At 38.9% G+C, this 18291-nt stretch overlaps 1 protein-coding gene across 3 annotated transcripts in view; it reads left to right on the top strand.

Moving 5' to 3' along the window:
- MYO5A (myosin VA (heavy chain 12, myoxin)) overlaps positions 1 to 18291 on the top strand; it is a 163530-nt gene that overhangs the window by 75670 nt on the left and 69569 nt on the right. For all 3 annotated transcript variants that reach the window (XM_006898237.1, XM_006898239.1, XM_006898238.1), the window contains exons 16-20: positions 3149 to 3235; positions 3325 to 3433; positions 10629 to 10840; positions 11773 to 11929; positions 14397 to 14636. In XM_006898237.1, coding sequence (XP_006898299.1) covers positions 3149 to 3235; positions 3325 to 3433; positions 10629 to 10840; positions 11773 to 11929; positions 14397 to 14636 — 805 coding nt within the window. The remainder of the gene's footprint in view (positions 1 to 3148; positions 3236 to 3324; positions 3434 to 10628; positions 10841 to 11772; positions 11930 to 14396; positions 14637 to 18291) is intronic.

The raw sequence follows: 18291 nt of genomic DNA, 5'->3' as shown, positions 1-18291 counted from the left end.
AGGAGGGTAGAGAGAATAGTGCAACAATGAATGAATGGAAACCCAAAATCTCTGTAAATGTTTATGAAAATTAATAAAATATAATTATAGGAAAAAAAAGAATCACATACTATAATCACTGTTTGTAAGTTATAGGCTGTGAACAAATTTGCATGAAGTATTGGTACTTATTCAAATCACTCCCTATTGAGGACCACAGAGGCTGGCTCAATAAAGCTATTATGACCATCTCCAAGTTAACCTGTTTGTGTATTTCCTCAGGATAGTGTATTTCTAGAAGTGAAATTTGTGGATCTGAGACCAAGAATAGAAACTTAGATTACATAATATATGAGAGTACTCGCTTCCTTGTACCCTTCAAATCTTGCTGTCTAGAAAGTTTGCCTTGGACTCTGGGTGGTTCTTAAGCACTGGTGTCATCCTATCATTTTCATCACCAGGAAGCCCTTTCTAGAAGCAAGTTGGAAGCCTAGAGAAGATGGCAAACCTGGGCCACTCTCCAAGGCATGCCTTCTGTCTACTACTTAAAATCTTTCATCACCACCAGAACTTAATAAGATAATGCAGCCCAAAACTCATACAGGCAGTTTAGAGCTCAAATTAGCAGTGTTTATCTGGGGAAAGGAAGGCCTTTCTATTTTAACTTTTCATGTCAACTTTAAGACGTCACTTTTCTAGAGTTAGAGTAATATATATAAGATATGTTTGTTGTTGTTGTTGTTGTTGTTAAGTGCCATGAGTCCTAGATGACTCATAGAGACCCTATGAATGAAAGTCCTCAACACTTGCATGTTCTCCAGGTTCATAGGGTTTCCGGAGGCAAGCTATTTGCGGAAGTCGATGCCACCTGCTTCTAAGCTTGTTTTAATCAGGGAGCTCCACCAAACACTGTCCACCATGGGTATCCATTAACGCATTTGACGCATCAGTGTCACAGTGTTCAGCTTCACAGCCACCACAGGTTACCCCTGTACAGCAAGTGGGCACACCAGGGCTATATGACCTAGAAAAATTTTTGACCTGCAGTTCATCTAGAAAATCCCCTCTGTGGACAAGCACCCCTGTGCTCCATACTTGCATCTCTTCAAGACGCAAGAGGCCGCATCCATCCAGCTCGCGCTGAGATTCACAAGACGCTCACTCTTATCCTGCAGGCCTGGCCAGACATTTCAGTACTTTAACATTTCGGCACACCCAAACACTGGCGAACTCTGGGCCAGAGACCCCCAATTCATCTAGCAAGTCTACTCTGTGGATACCCACTTGGGGCAAAAAGAAAGCCACAAGTGCCCCAGAGCTCCATACTTGCCTCTCTATAAGACAATTTAAAATACTTTGCTGTGAACATTATACATCCTTAGTTTGCAGTTATTTAATTAAATAAAATAGATTTGAGAATCTCAATAATTTTTTTAAAGTAGCCAAATGGGGCATATTTAATTTGTCCTTTTAAAAAGGAATTTCTCAAAAAAAAAAAAGGAATTTCTCCTAACAAGTAAAATATTATTGTTTTTGAACACACTTACAACTCAGCATACAATAATTAAATTTTCTAAATGTATAATCCAATGGCATTGATTATATTCAAATTGTGCAACTATTCTCACTCTCCTTTTCTGATTTATTTCTCTCCATTAACACAAACTCACACTGCCTCCTAAGGTTTGTGCCAGTTCTTTGGAGTTGCTGTTGTCAATTTGATCCCATAAAGATGTTCTTAAAAGAATATAATACTTAAGACACATTCTTTACTAGTTAAATGAAACTACTCTTTGTTGTTAAGATTTTAGGCATTAATTTTGGCTTTTAAGGTTTGAAAGTGACCTGGTACTCTTCCAGCCTCCATGAATCTAGAAAATATATGGACTCCGTGAGAATTTGAAATTCTGTTTTATATTTTTCCCTCCAAAAATCTCCAGAATCTTTGATCACAGTGTTCACTAATGGTAACAGGGCACCATTCAGTTCTGGTCTCATAGCAAGGAAGCAGCTGTTCATGGAGGCCATTAGCCACACATTCCTAATCTTATTTTCTTCCTACTCCTGATTCTCCTTTTTTCTTGGTGACTCCAGGTGGATAGAGAGCAGTTTTTATGCCCTGGGTGGCCATTTGCCAGCTTTTAAGACCCAAGGCATTATGCAAAGAACTAAGAGGCAAAACAGAAGAACTGAACACATTATTAGTCCAACCAGCTGAGATGCACCATGAAGCCATTACCCTAACCCTCTAAACTGAAGAACCAATGTAATGAGGCTGTACATAAGCAAGTCTATAGCTTTTTGGGGGGAGTGAGGTGGTCCTTGTTATATCTCTATCTGTTACACACTTTTTGCCAGCCTTTACAGGTGTATAATTTATTGACATTAACATTTAGCTGTGCATCCCACCTTTCATTAGTGCAATTTTTCCAGCACCTTAAACTGAAATGCAATACTCCATAAACAGTAACTGCCATTTCCCTTTCATTTCTGGTAACCACTAGTAAGCTGTGTTCTTTTTACATTTGCTTGTTTTTGCCTTTTTATAGAAGTGAGGTCAGATATTTATCCTTTTGTTGTTATTATTATATTCAACATAAAGTCTTCAAGCTCCGTCCATATTGTAGAATAAATATATCAAGACCAAATTTCTGCTACCATCGTTCCATTTTATGTGTGTACCACATTTTGTGTATCCATTTACCTGCTGGCAGGCACTTAGGTTATTTCTACCTTCTGACTGCTGTGAATAATGCTGCAGTGAACAACTGTATGAGTCTCTGCTTTCATAGTAATTTGTCCTGTTAGAATAATCTCCAGGGTTGGCCAATCTTTAGGGGAGCAAAGTGGAGAATTCTGAGAACATTTAGTTGGGCCAAGCCGTGTAACAAATTTGGGAAAGTTTAGTTTCCTTTTTCAAAATATGCTATCAGCTTTTCCATATAATCCTGCGTTATAAACCACAGGTAATCTTTATGGCCCTTTATTTGTACTGCTTATTATCTACTCCCCAGTTTACCATTTGGATCGCTGTTCAAATCTGAATGCCTTTCCCCGAAATCATGTGTTTGGTTTCTTCCACAAGAAGTTACTCTCTAGACAGAGGAGAGTAATTTGTGGCTACAGCCAGGCTTGCTTGTGCATTAATGATTTTCGTTTGTATGTGTAGGTTTGATGAGAAGAGAGCAGTGCAGCAACTGAGAGCATGTGGTGTCCTGGAAACCATCCGGATCAGTGCAGCAGGTTTCCCCTCACGGTAAGCCTGACATTTGTGAAGTGAGGGCGGCTTGTGGAACAATCCCTAGAGTTCTCTAAGCAGGCTGATGTGAGTTTCTTTTTTTACAGATGGACTTACCAAGAATTTTTCAGCCGCTACCGTGTCCTAATGAAGCAAAAAGATGTGCTGAGTGACAGAAAACAAACATGCAAGAATGTGCTTGAGAAGCTGATACTGGTAGGAAGAATTTTCACTTTGCTTTAGCTGAGCAGTAGTAGGACACTTGGCTACTAACTAAAAGACTGGTGGTTCAGACCCTCCAGCTACTCTTTGGCAAGAGATGTGGTAGTTTCTATCTGTATATACACGCTAGCATAGCCTATAGGCAGATCCACTCTGTCCTATTGGGTCACTGAGTTGAAACTATCTCAGCAGGACTGGATTTACCTGAATACCTATTGACCAGGCCTTGTGATTCTGATCTTTGAAAGACCTGGGGCTTCTACTTAAAGTATCACTAATCTAGATTGCTTTCCATTATCACAAGTATGGCTAACATTGAGAAGAATGGGCATCCCAGAGCACTTAATTGTACTCATGTGAAACCTATACCTAGAACAAGTGGCTGTTGTGTGAACAGAGCAAGGGAATACTACATGTTTTAAAATGAATAAGATTGTGTATCAGGGTTGTATTCTCTCTCCATATCTATTTAATCTGTATGCTGAGCAAATTACATGAGAAGCTGGAATTGAATGTGGCATCAAGAGCGAAGGAAGACTCATCAATAAACTTTGTTATATAGATGACACAACACTAGTTACTGAAAGTGAAGAAGCACTTGTTGCAGAAGGTCAAAGAGTACAGCCTTCAATATGGATTAGATCTCAACATCAAGAAAACAAAAATTCTTACCACTACACCAATAGGCAACATCATGATAGATGGAAATAAGATTGAAACTGTCAACAACTTCATCTTACTTGGATCCACAATCAACACCAGTCAGTAGTCAGGAAATCAGGAGACATATTGCACTGGGAAAGGTAGGGACTTCACCAAATTACTGAGGAGTAATGATGTCAGTTTGAGGGCTAAGGTGTGTCTGAGTCAGGCCATGGTCTTTCTGATCACTTGCTTTGCATCTGAGGACTGGACAATGAATAAGGATGACAAAAGAAGAATTGGACGCCTTTGAGCTATGGTGTTGGAGAAGAGTCCTGAACATCCCATAGACTGACAAAAGAACAAACAAAAATGTCTTGGAGAAAGTGCAGCCAGAGTGATCTTTGGAGGCAGAATCACATACTTTGGACGTGTTGCTAGGAGGGACTGTCTCTTGGAGAGGGACATGATGCTGGGAAAGGCAGAGGGTCAGTGAAGGAGAGGAAAACCCTTAATCAGGTGGATTGGCATAGTGACTGCTGCAGTCGTCTCTAGTGTGTCAGGAAATGTGAGAGTGGCACAGGATAGGACATGTTTGTTGTTCAGACATGTTGTTCATAGGGTTGTTATAGGTCGTACTCAACTTGACCGCAACTGACAACAACAATGCACTGTGTAAGGATGGGGGCTTGGAGTATACTGTCTTAGGGACATGGTCGATGCTCACCTTGTTTAGTATTAGTTTTGTGAGGATGGTGGCCCCACATCAGCAAATAGGATTAATCGTCTAGACTTGAACAACCATCTTCTTTTATCATTTATACATTTTATAACAGTTTCATCATTATAAAGAAATGTTTATCTAGTACTTTGCTTAAGTGAGAGAGCCTCGTGGCTTAGTAGTTGTGCTGCTAACCCAAAGGCATGCAATTCAAATGCACCAGCGACTCTGAGGAAGCAAGATGGGCAGTCTCCTCCCTGTAATGCACTGCCTCAGAAAGCCTGCTGGAGGGTCAGCTATGAGTAGGTTCTGACTTGAGGACACATAATAACATCAACTGTACTTATAAAAACCCCAAACTGGACTTATAAAACAGTCCTGTGTGATGAAGAGAAAAATAAGTGTGGTTCTTGAGCAACACAGTCTTTGAGTCTGATTTAAAAATGAATATATTTGAATGATTAGTATAATACTCTTCAGTATCTGTCAGATGCTGAGTGAGTCAGAAAAGAAATCAGATAAAGACAAAGTCATATCCAATTGTAGTAAGGAAGTGAAAGAGATAAGTTTTTAGTATGATCCTTCTAGAAGGGTAAAGTGTGAAGGAGAATAATTTAGGCATGAGCATGGTACAGAGATGTAAGAAGGCAGGTTTTGCTAAAAAAAAAAAATTGGTTAAGTATATTTTTTTTCAGTGAAAGATTTGTGTATGGGATATTTGAGAAATGGCTAAGAAAATATAGGCTGGTGCTACGAAGAGTCTTGTGTGCCAAAGTGAAGGTCTTCAGACTTTACTGTACATGAAAATCACCTGGAGGAATTATTAAAGCACAAACTGTTGGGTGCTGCCCACAGAATTTTGGATTCAGTCTGGTTAAAGAAGGTAGTTATTTACATTTCTGACAAGCTCCCAGGTGATGCTGTTGCTGGTCTGAGAATCACTTACTCAGTCATAGAAAAGTCAAGATTCCTCTAAGATTTTTTTTAAATACTTCTCTCCCACAATACCACTAGTTTGACACTAGTCATTCTCTGAAGACCATTTATCTTACACTGAAGTCAGTAACCATACTTGCTAGCTATTAATTAAGTGTAATACTTTTATAATATATTTTTCTTTTTAAAGAGTGGAGACAGCTATCTTATGAATTATAAAAAAAAAAGTGGTTGTGTTTTTCTTTAATAAAAGTGTCTTTTGAGTTTGACCCAAGTTCTTTCTAATATGAATTCAGATAGGAAGGATAGATTTTTCTTTTTTTAAAAGTAAGCTTGGGGGCAGGGTAGAGAGGAAAATGTGCAACAGTGAATGTATGAAAATCCAAGTTTTCTATAAACTTGCATTAAAATCACAATTTTTTTTTAAAGGATGGCGCAATAAAATAAAAAAGTCAGGAGCATCCTGTGCCTGGCCTCCTCCCCCAGAGCATTCTGCTGAGATCAGTGCTTTGCAGGGCACTTTGGCAGATGAAGCAGCAAGACACAGTAGCTCAGGGCTGGTGTGGAGTGGGATGGGAAAGGATGAGATGGATAAAGGACAAAGACAGGAGGAGGAGAAGGGAGATAGAAAATCACTTTCTGTATTCTTAGAGAGCTTCAGCAGGGGCACCAATGCAAACTTCATTGATTTATATTGATGTTTTTAGATTTTCAGTTTTTAGATTTTCTTTTTTAGATCTATGTGAAAATTTCTGATTTTGTGATTTCATGTAGGAAAAGAGGTGATGTCAGTTTACAATGTGGTTTTTCTCTGCTTTTACTTAGAATATCAGAGTATAGTGATTATTATAAAAAATTCCACTCTTCTGCTATGAGAATAGTAACTTGAATGCTTTTCCCATCTGTGGCTCACAGTGTGGTGGACCAGAAACAGCACATGTTTCTGTGCTTACTGCTTTGCTAACAAACACATGACAATGAGCACTATCAATGCTTATATTTTTGTAAGAAGAGTTTTTAAATTTGTAGGACTTTTAGATACCTTTTAAGATTTTTTTGTTTATCTACAAATAATGGTGGTAAACCTAAGAGATAACTATTGAGAAACTTAACTTTTAACATAAATACCCAAGGTCTTTGTTTTTGCTTAATTTTTCTATTTTTATTTTGTATATGGGTATTTCTGCCTCAATCTTATCCTTCATACTACTGTTTTTTTTATCCTTCAGCTTTTTCATGGACTATGCAGCCAGCCATAATCCCTATAGCCTGTGTCAGTTGGAGGACGTGTCACCATCTCCAGTTCCTTGAGATTTTTAAAATGCAAACAATAATACCTGCCTTTAACTCATAATCAATAATATTCATGTAATAATTACAGGTTTTGCATTAGCACGATCAAGTGTTCTGGGAATCCCATTCTTTTCAGAGTCAGCCACAGTTTGTTGTGATCCACACAGTCAAATGCCTTTGCATAGTCAATGAAACACAGATAGACATTCTTCTGGTATTCTCTGCTTTCAGCTAAGATCCATCTAACATCAGCTACAATATCCCTAGTACCACGACCCCTTCTAAACCCAGCCTGCACTTCTGGAAGTTCTCTGTTGATGTGCTTTCCCAGTCATTTTTGGATAATCTTCAGTAGAATCTTGCTTGCATGTGATATCAATGATAATGTTCAATAACTTCTGCACTCTGTTGGATTGCCTTTCTTTGGAATGGGAACAAATCTAGCTCTCTTCCAGTCAGTTGGCCAAGTGGTTGTTCTCCAGATTTATTGGCACAACTTGGTGAGCATATCCAGGACAGCATCTGCTAATTGAAATACATCAATTGGTATATCATCAATTCCTGGGGCCTTATTTTTTGCCACTTCCTTCAAAGCAGCTTGAACTTCTTCCTTCATCACCATAGGCTCTTGTTCATATGTTTCCTGAAATTCTTCTGTGTCTGCCAATTCCTCTCAGTACAGTGACTCTGTATACTCTTTTCATCTTCTTTTAATACTTCCTGGGTCATTTAATATTCTGCACAAAGCATCCTTAAGTATAGCAACTCGAGGTTTGAATTTGTTCTTCAGTTCCTTGAGCTTAAGAAATGCTGAGCGAGTTCAGCCCTTCTGATTTTCTGACTCTAGCTCCTTGCACATTTCATTGTAATATTTTACTATGTCTTCCCACCGCTGCATTTTGAAATCTTCTGTTCAGCTCTTTAATATCTTGAATTCTTCCCTCTGCTTTGGCTTCTCAGCACTCTAGAGCAATATTCTGAGTCTCTTCTGACACCCATTTTGGTCTTTTCTTCCTCCTCTGTAATGACCTTTTGCACTCTTCTTGGATGATACTCTTGATATCCTCCCACAACTCATCTGCTCTTTGCTCATTTGTGTTCAAGGCCTCAAACCTGTTCCTGAGATGGTTTTGAAATTCAGGTGGGATAGACTCAAGATCATATTTTGGTTCCCATGGATTCAGTTTAATTTTCCTTAGCTTCAGCTTGAACTTGCATATGAGTGGTTGTTGGTCCACAATCCGCACCTGGCCTAGTTTTTACAGCTGATACTGAGTTTCTCTAGCAGTTCTTTCCACAGATGTAATCAGATTCCTTTCACCTTCAGGTGAAATCCCTGTGTTTAACTTGTGTTTATGTTTCTTATAAAATATATTTGCAATGAATAGTGCAAAATTATCATAGTGCAAAACTCTGATAGTGCAAAATTCAATCATTCTATCTCCAGCTTCATTTCTGTCACCAAGTCCATGTTTTCTTCTCTGTTCCCAACTTTTGCATTCCAGTCACCCATTATTAATGCATCTTGATTGCATGTTCAATTGATCTCTGACTGTAAAAGTTGATGGAAATTCTTCTCTTTCCTCCTCTTTGGCTCTAGTTGTTGGTGCATATATCTGAATGATAGCAGTATTTACTGGACTTCCTTGTATGTGTATGGATATTATCCTGTCACTCACAATATTGTATTTCAAGACATATCTAGAAATTACTTTTTTTGAAAATTTTATTATTTTTGTGTGTGTGTACCGTCAAATCAGATCTGACTGGTGCAGGAAGAGATTGTCCCTCCTTCCCCGGCAGAGCATCTGGTGGATTCGAACTGTGCACCTCTGGGATTGTAGTTGCAGCTTCTTGCCAGTAGGCCACCAGAGCTCTCCTTAGAAATTACTTTTTTAACTATGAAAGCTAGAGAGAGAGATCAGCTGGCCCAGTGGACAGAAAGTGATGCTACCAAACCAAAAGTGGGTGACTTCTAATCCGTGGCCCTTGGGCCTGTCTTTTATTGTCTTTGTTCAGACATTCCTCTAGGTCGTATAGCCCTGGTGTACAAGTTGCCGTACCACGGTCACTTTTGATTGCTGTGAGGCTGAACACTGTGACACTGGTGTGTCAAATGCATTAATGGTTGGCTACCCAATGCAGACAGAGAGTGGGGTGGAGCCCCCCGATTAAAACAAGCTTGGAAGGAGGAGTGGCATCCACTTCCATACTAGCTTGCCTCCGGAAACTTTATGAACCTGGAGAGAGGATGAAAGGCACCCAAGCGTCAAGGACTCTCCTTCATAGGGTCACTATGAGTTGCCTGTGACTCGACGGCACTTAACAACAACAACAACTATGAAAGCAGCCCCATTTTTCTTCATCTTTTCATCTCCAGAGTACTTGGACTAGGAGGCAGTTGTCAGAACAGAGCAAAGAAACACTGCATGGTTCAAAATTGGGAAGGGTGTATGCCAGGGATGTGTCCTATCTCTATACCTTTTCAACCTATATGCAGAACAGATTATCTGGGAGGCTGGGAAGTATAAGGAGAAGTGTGGCATCAGGATTGGAGGAAGATTCATCAACAATCTGTGTTATGCAATTGACACAACCCTGCTTGCTGAAACTAAGGAGGACCTGAAGTGCTTGCTGCAGATGGTCAAGAACTGCAGCTTTCAATATGGATTGAGGCTCAATATAAGAAAACAAAGATTCTCACCACTGGGCCAATTGGCAGCATCAGGATGAATGGCGAAGAGATTGAGATTATAGATACCTTCAGTTTGCTTGGCTTTACAATCAGCACTCTTGGCACCAGCAGCCAGGAAATTAAAAGACGTATAGCGTTGGCAAAGTCTGCTATTAGAGACCTTCCCAAAGTACTGAAGAGAAATGATGTCACCTTGGAGACTAAGGTGTGCCCGATACAGGCCATGGTTTTTGCAATCACTTGCTATGTGTCAGAGAGCTGGACAATGATTAGGGAGGCTAGAAAGAGAATTGATGCCTTTGAGTTGTGGTGTTGGAGAAGAGTATTGAATATACCATGGACTGCTAAGAAAATGAACAGGTTCATCCTAGAGAGGGTTAAACTATGCTGCTCCTTAGAGGCTAGGATTCTGATACTTTGTCTGACATACTTTGGACATGTTGCAATGAGGGACCAATCCTTGGAGAAGGACATCATGCTTGGGAGGGTGGAGGGATAGCGCAGGAGGGGAAGACCTTTTCTGAGGTAGATTGATTGAGTGACTGGGGTAATCTGGGTAGGTGTGTTGGAGGTAGATTAGCACAGGATAGAGCAGGGATTAGGACTGTTGTACACAGGGTCACTATGTGTCACAGGTGACTCGACAGCACATAACAACTACACAACAACAAAAACAATTCCAAGTAGAATAATTTTGGAAGATAACTCTTAAACGTCAGTTTTCCTTCGTTTGAATAGGATTTTTTTTAATTGTCTCCATTAGTTAAATGCAATATAGTCCACGTTTTAATAGATTCATCCCTTTGCTGATTTTGCTTTTAGTCATTTTGTTCTCTGTAAAATAAATCTCATTGTATGATCATTATTTCTACTTCTGAGTATGAAGTTTCTTTTAATGCTAGGACAAGGATAAATACCAGTTTGGCAAGACCAAGATCTTTTTCCGTGCTGGGCAAGTAGCCTATCTAGAAAAATTGAGGGCTGACAAGCTGAGGGCTGCCTGCATCCGGATCCAGAAGACGATTCGAGGGTGGCTGCTGAGGAAGAAATACCTGCGCATGCGGAAAGCAGCTATTACTGTGCAGAGATACGTCCGCGGCTACCAGGCGCGGTGGTGAGTTTCCTGGGGACTTGTCAGTGCTGGCTGAAAGCCCTCCTGTTTTGTTACCCATCTAAGTCATTTCCCAACATAGGACAGTTTTGAGTGGTCATTCACCCTTAAAAAGAAAATGAGGGAGTTTTTCTTTTGCTTTTCAAGGAGAGGAGCAAACGGGGGTGGGGGGGGTGGGCAGGGAGAAGGGTGCAACAATGAATGAATGGAATTCGAAAATCTCTGTAGATGTTCATTGAAATGAAAAATAAATAAAAAGAACTCTTGCAAAAAAAGCAATTTAATTTTTTATTTTGATAAAAATTTTAATTTGAAAGGCTAAGAAATTGACTAACAAGACAATCAAGTAGAATAAAATTTTACTCAGATTTAGGAATAATTTGAATTCATTTTAAAAAGAAGATAATACCTACGTATGTCCTCTGTTATCCTTATTTTTTTTATAATTCAAGAAATTAGGAGCTTTGGGAAGCAATGAACTCTTGAGTACAGAAGAGATATAATTAGAATGATTGAGGTTTAGAATAATTTTTATTCAGCATATGATCAAATGTTAATAAATTATTAATTTTACACCCAAACAGTAGATTAAGGAATAAATAATTGTGTGTGAATGATGGATAGATCTAAAAAAGTACGAGGTTATTTTATACATCTGCAATACTATGTAAAGAGACATAATCTAGGCTATTACAGCATTTCCCTAGAATTAACTTTTATGAACATCACTCTCATTGTAAAATGCAGAAAATATTGGACATAACCACTTTTCAGGCCTAGAATAATTCAAATTAGATAGTGAATAATTTGGGAAGTTGTAAATTGTTGACAAATAGAAGCAAATATTTTAGTTAATAGACATGCCACTAAGTCTGTATTTACTGGATCCCTGGGTTTTCTGATTTACTAACTGTCACCACTGTTTGCTCTGGCAGCTATGCTACGTTTCTGCGCAGAACCAAGGCAGCAACCATCATTCAGAAGTACTGGCGCATGTTTGTGGTTCGCAGGAGATACAAAATTCGACGAGCAGCTACTATTGTTCTTCAGTCTTACTTAAGAGGTTACTTGGCCAGAAATAGATATCGTAAGGTGAGGCATTAGGACAATCCTTCATGAGGCTTGGAGTTCTTCAAGGAAAAACATGCATCCTTTCATTTTTCTGATGCACTAACGGAAATGTGATTTGGAATGGAATCTTGGAGTGTAGACGGTTTGACTGAAAAAGTAGAAATGGACTAATGAGGGAAAATGGAAGAAAGAAATAGAATAGGAAAATGTCATTAATAGCTTTATCACTGTGTATTGCCATTCATCTCACCTCGTTGCTCCTTAGTCAGCTTGATAAGACAGAGGCCTCCCTTGGGACTGTGCTGTTCAGTGAGTGTTCACAGTGCCTCACCCACTGCAGCGTGGTGTTCAGTGTCTGCACTTAACGAGAACTGAAGACCGCCTGCCTGTTAGGAAAACCACAGCCGAAAAAGGAAAGCTTGATCTAGCTAAAGATACTTTTCAGGTCACCTAAACTTTACATTTACATTGTATTTTGAGTTCTAAAATTTAACCAGTTATTTCCCAAATGCCAATTCAGGATGAGACATTTCTTCCTCATTATTTTTTTCTCCCCTTTAGATACATAACTTAAAAGCCTAAACTATTTTTTAAATGAATCTGTTAAACTAAAATAGGTAGTTTCAGAGATTTGTTTTTTACTTGAAAAGTCGCATTGGAATGAATGGGAAATTTTATAAGCATCTCAAGTAAAATTTAATTATAAACATTTAAATGACTTTTACTTTACAGATGACATACTTTTATTTCATACATTCATAGAGAATTAGAAGTGTCTTCATGGTTTTTCTAGTTCAGTCTGTCTGTCTTTTTTTCCCCTAACATGGTCATATCTACTCGGAGACCAGTTTACTGTCCAAACTGAGTGGTTGTGAAATTAAATGCAATACTCTTCTTTTTTAAACTTTTTATTATGATTTGGGTGAATGTTTGCAAAGCACATTGGTTTTCTGTTCAACAATTCATGCACGTTTTTTTCCAAGGTATTTATTGATTACCGTCCTTCCAATGTAGCAGCATTCTTCTCAGCCCCTCCCTTTACTTTCCATTTCCATTCATCCTTATTTCCTTACCCTTCCTACCTTCCGAGCCTTATCCCTGAACAAATGCCACCCTTTTGATCTCTCGTGGTTTACTATTTTAAGGAATACATACTTCCCTGGAGTTACTGTTCACATTCTCTTTCTGTGTGTCTCTCTCTTTATGGTTCAGTTTTTTTCTTAAAATTTGAGAATTCCTCCGACATCATATCCCCCTTCTTATTTTTCAAGTTTTGCATCCCAGTTGCCAATGATCAGCAATACATCTTGATTACACATTAGGCCGATTTCGGACTGTAGTAGTTGGTAGAATGCCTCAGTTTCCTCATCTTAGGCTTTGGCTGTTGGAGTGTATATTTTAATAGCTTTTGTGTTACAGGTTTTCTTGGTATGCATGTAGATAGTATTCTATCATTCACAGCATTGTATTTTGGTTTAGGTCTTGATATGGTCTTTTTACTATGTTAACATAAATCCTTGCATTAAGAGCTCTGGTGGCCTAGGGGCAAGAAGCTGCTTTGCAATCCCAAAGGCACTGAGTTTGAGGCCGCCAGCTGCTCCATGGGAGAAGGATGGGCAGTCTCCTCCCTTGTGATTAACTGCCTCTGCAAACCCACCCGAGGGTCAGCTGTAGGTCAGTTCCAACTCTGTGGTATACAACAACAGCAATAGTAGTTAATGATGAGAAGACATTCACCATCTTGGCAGACAAGCGTTTTGTTTAAATTATTTCAAAGTTCAGAGAGTATCAGTGGGATTTTAGAAAATACAATGTAAAATAGCAGTTAAGATTTAACTTGTTTAATTTACTCTCTTAATCTTGCTTTTAAAGCCTCATTTCTCCTATCTTTCTTGGCTGCATTTGAAACAACACTGGAAAATCCTCACTAGAAAAGTATTCATATATGACAAACTATAATTTTTGTTTCTAGAAAAAAGTAAACAGCTCAGTATCAACCTTTGTATGATTCCACATGGGGAGATTTAATGCACAGTGAGGCAGAATCAACAGTAAGGGTGATGGAGGAATCTTTTATTCTGGTAGGAAGTAGTTCAAAGGGTGCCACACTCACCTTTTACTAATAGGAATCACATACCAGTAAGAAACCTAATGTACTTTTTTTCCTTTTTAAGAATTTTTCCTTTGGTAGTCTGGTCTTTAATGGACTGGTTTACAAGTGACTACTTATCATCATATACAGCTTGTGAATATAACACGTTGTTTTATGCTATTCCAAAATCCTTTCCAAGTCAGCTTGTCAAATTACTTTTAAAATAATGTATACTTCCAAATGTATCTTTAATATTTGTACTTCACATAATGTTGATAGAAGTTTTGTGTCTTTCCTTTTAAGTAATGTAGGGATTCTCAGCCTGACAGGCTGGTAATGCTGAACCTTGAGTCCAGTGCAGGGTCTAAATTGACTTGCCCTTTTCCCTCTCTATAGATTCTCCGTGAGCACAAAGTGGTCATCATTCAGAAGTGGGTCCGGGGCTGGCTGGCTCGGACACGCTACAAGAGGAGTATACATGCCATCATCTACCTTCAGTGTTGCTTTCGGCGGATGATGGCCAAGCGTGAGCTGAAGAAACTGAAGATCGAGGCCCGCTCCGTGGAGCGCTACAAGAAGCTCCACATCGGCATGGAGAACAAGATCATGCAGCTGCAGCGCAAAGTTGACGAGCAGGTGTGTGTGAGACAGGGGCACTGAGAGTAGAGCATGAAGGGATCCAGTGAGCTTCTTCTCAATATTGTCTCTTCTTGATACTAGCCTACATTTTGAGCAAAAAGTGTGTGGGTGGGGGAAGGGGAAATGTCATTTGTGAATATAAAATAATGACAGACTCACAGGTAAGAGTATATTTGTCAGTGAGCTCTGGTGGCCTACTGGCAAGAAGCTGCCCTACAATCCCAGAGGTGAATGGTTCAAATCCACCATATGCTTTGCTGGAGAAGGAGGAACAATCTCCTCCTATACCAGTCAAATCTGATTTGACGGTACACACACACACACACACACACACACAAATAAAAAAAAATTTTCTTTAAAAAAGTATATTTGTAAGAACTGAGACAAGAAATTCTTTTTGAGAATAATGTTTGAGGTAATAAACATGACCAAATTTACTAACCTTCTGAATCATTATGTTCCAGAATTACTTACACTTTACACTTTGAAGATCACTATCATTTATTTGCACATGGTATAATGTTTTTCACAGTAGGGAAAACTGAGGTATAGACATTAAGTGAATTTTTTTTTTAGATTAAGTAGAAAATTAAAGTAGGAAGAAAAGGCACATAGTATAAAAGAACAAAAGCATCCAATCAGCATTCTGAAAGGGAAAATGAAAAATTAATTCAGATGACAGGAAATATTGGATTCCTGCAGTAGTGGCCTCTTCTACTATATGACACCACCTCTCCTGTAAATTCCTGTTTCTTGGCTTTTGGCCATGGCTTCCATTGTAGGCTGTCCTTCTTATTTTGTACAGTTTTTTATTCATCCAGAAATGTTCTCTGGATTCCTTAGTGTCAAAATGAACAAGGTAAGAGTCTACAGAATCAAGAGCTCCTGTGAGTTTACTTGGTCTAACCACATTAGACTTTGCCATTTGCAAGACCAAGTTTGTTATTATTTTGTCATTTACACTAAAGACATTTTTGTGTCCTTGATTTGGCAGTTGTTTGGTTTTCAATTAAATTGTTAGCCCTTAATAACTAAGAGGTCAAATGGCCTAGTGAGTGCTGCTAACCCAGACGTGGCGTGTGTCTGGAGGTGCAAATCCATCAGTGGCTTCACTGGAGAAAAATAGACAGTCTCCGCCTCTTTGATTTACAGTCTCTGAAAACCCACTAGAGGCTTTCTACAAAGATGGCATAAGCACCACAAGCAAAGAAGGAAGCCCCTGCCCCTCCCAAAGCTGAGGCCAAAGTAAAGGTGTTAAAGAGCAAGAAGGTAGTCCTGAAGGGCATCCACAGTCCGAGAAAAAAGATCCGCAGTCATCCACCTTCTGGCAGCCTAAGATGCTGAGACTCCAAAGGCAGCCCAAATACCCACCTCCGCCCCAGAAGACCACCCCCAGGAGAAATAAGCTTGACCACTATGTCATCATCAGGTTTCCCCTGACCACTGAATCAGCCATGAAGAAGATAGAAGATAACATGCTTGTCTTCATTGTGGATGTCAAGGCCAACAAGCACCCAATCAAACAAACTGTAAACAAGTTCCATGACATTGATGTGGCCAAGGTTAACACCTTGATTAGGCCTGAATGGAGAGAAGAAGGCCTGTGTTCAACTTGCTCCTGAATGATGCTTTGGATGTTGCCAACAAAATTGGGATCATCTAAACTGAGTCCAGTTGGCTAATTCTAAATATAAATTTTTCTCACCCCCCCCCCAAAAAAAACCAGAAAGAAAAGAAAACCCATTAGAGGGTGAGCTGGCAGTGAGTGATTTCATACTCAAAACCAGTGAGTTTTATGTGCTGGGTTTTCTCCCCAATAATTAGAATTTTCTAAAATAAACTTCCCTTGAACTTTATTAAATTTCATATATTTATTTTTTACTTACTCAGCAGAAAGAACTTCTCTTTATGTGGTGTGTTAGGTACTAAACAAGGTATAGAATATGGATAGAGTAAATCACTTTTTATTTCAACAGTATATTTGGTGTAACTTGCATACAATAAAATGGAAAAATAGGTAATTAAATGCAAAAACCAAAAATAGCGTAGGTACATGTAAGGAGAGACAGGTCTTTAGAGAGGGACATCATGCTGGGTAGAGTAGAGGGACTGCGCAGGAGGGGAAGACCCTCTATGAGGTGGATTGATTCAGTGACTGGGGTAATTGGGATGGGTGTGTCAGAGGCAGTGCGATTGGCACAGGATAGAGCAGGGTTTAGGGCTGTTGTACATAGGGTCGCTATGAGTCTCAAACGACTTGACGGCACATAACAACAACAACAACTATTCCAGTTAGAAAACAGTAACCAGGGGAAGTGGGCAAATACAAGACAGGGGGTTCTGGATGGTTATTAGAGTTGAATTACCAACTTGGTTCTTGATTCTGAATTCCTGAAAGCCACAATGAAGATAAATATATGAGTTTCATTTTCCACAAAGAACAGACATGTTGTTGTTACTAAGTGCTGTTAAGTATGACTCATAGTGATCTTAACAACCGATCTGAACACTCTCTTATCCTGTGCCATCCTCACAATCTGCGACACATCCAAGCCCACTGCTACAGTCATCATATCAACTCTTGATTGAGGGTCTTCTTCTCCATTGCCACACCTCCACCTTCCCAGCACAATGTCCCTCTCCAAGGAGTAACCTCTTCTAGCAGTGTATCCAAAGTATGTGAGTCAAAGCCTTATTAAGTGCTTCCAAGGAGTGCTCTGACTGCACTCTAAAACATATCTGTTCTTTTTTTGGCAGTCCATGGGATGTTCGGTACTCTTCTCCAACACCACAGCTCAAAGGCATCATTTCTTCCATAATCTTTAGTCATTATTTCAATATATGCTTCTTATGAATTAAACTCAACATTAACATGACTGAAATTTTTTATTTTTTCCCATATTTCATTATGAAACATGCTAATGGTCAAAGGAAACTCATCCACAGAACCTGAGTACCAGAATATATACTTTTTTGTTTGTATTTTATTCTTTTGCCTTTGAAACAAGTGGATTCTAAAATTTCTGTACTTGCAAAGTACTCGCAATAGACATGTATCTTTTAGAAAAGTAGTTGAAAATAACTCACATTTTATTTTTTACCTAAAAAAGTAGAGGAGCTCTGATGGCTTAGTGGGTAGGGACTTAGGTTGCCAGCCTAAAGGTTCTGGACACGAATTGAGAGGAAGGAGGTATACCAAATACAAGCTAGCTTCAACTAAAATTTACATGGACCTAGGTTCCAAATGAGACACTGTAGACAGTCACTGTGATGTTTTATACTGAGAAGCAGTTTTTGTAGCAAGAGAAACAGGATGATACCCATGGTTATTAAAAGCCCTATGCTCTATTTGCATAGGTTATAGTGTGTCTGCTTGGGAATTGTTACTTAGTAATGCTTTATTTAATACATGATAATGATAGAAAGATAATAAAAATTAATAAATAATCAAGAGAGCAAGGAAAAACAATGATCAGAATGAAATAAACTTAATAAAAAATTTTTTCAGAGAGGGAAGGGGAATCTTGAGGTAATGAAGATTTGTAGGAAACAAGTTCTTTCGAGGCCATTTTCTTTTTATCACCTGGCTAGTGTATAGTTTTGATGGCACTTTGATTTTTAAAAGTGTAAATTCCCCCATTTCTGGATTAAG

The sequence above is a fragment of the Elephantulus edwardii genome, unplaced genomic scaffold, assembly GCF_000299155.1.
Source record: "Elephantulus edwardii isolate Elephantulus edwardi_28Jun2011 unplaced genomic scaffold, EleEdw1.0 scaffold00225, whole genome shotgun sequence".
NCBI classification, from domain to species: domain Eukaryota; kingdom Metazoa; phylum Chordata; class Mammalia; order Macroscelidea; family Macroscelididae; genus Elephantulus; species Elephantulus edwardii.
This window is presented reverse-complemented; position numbering and strand designations above follow the sequence as displayed.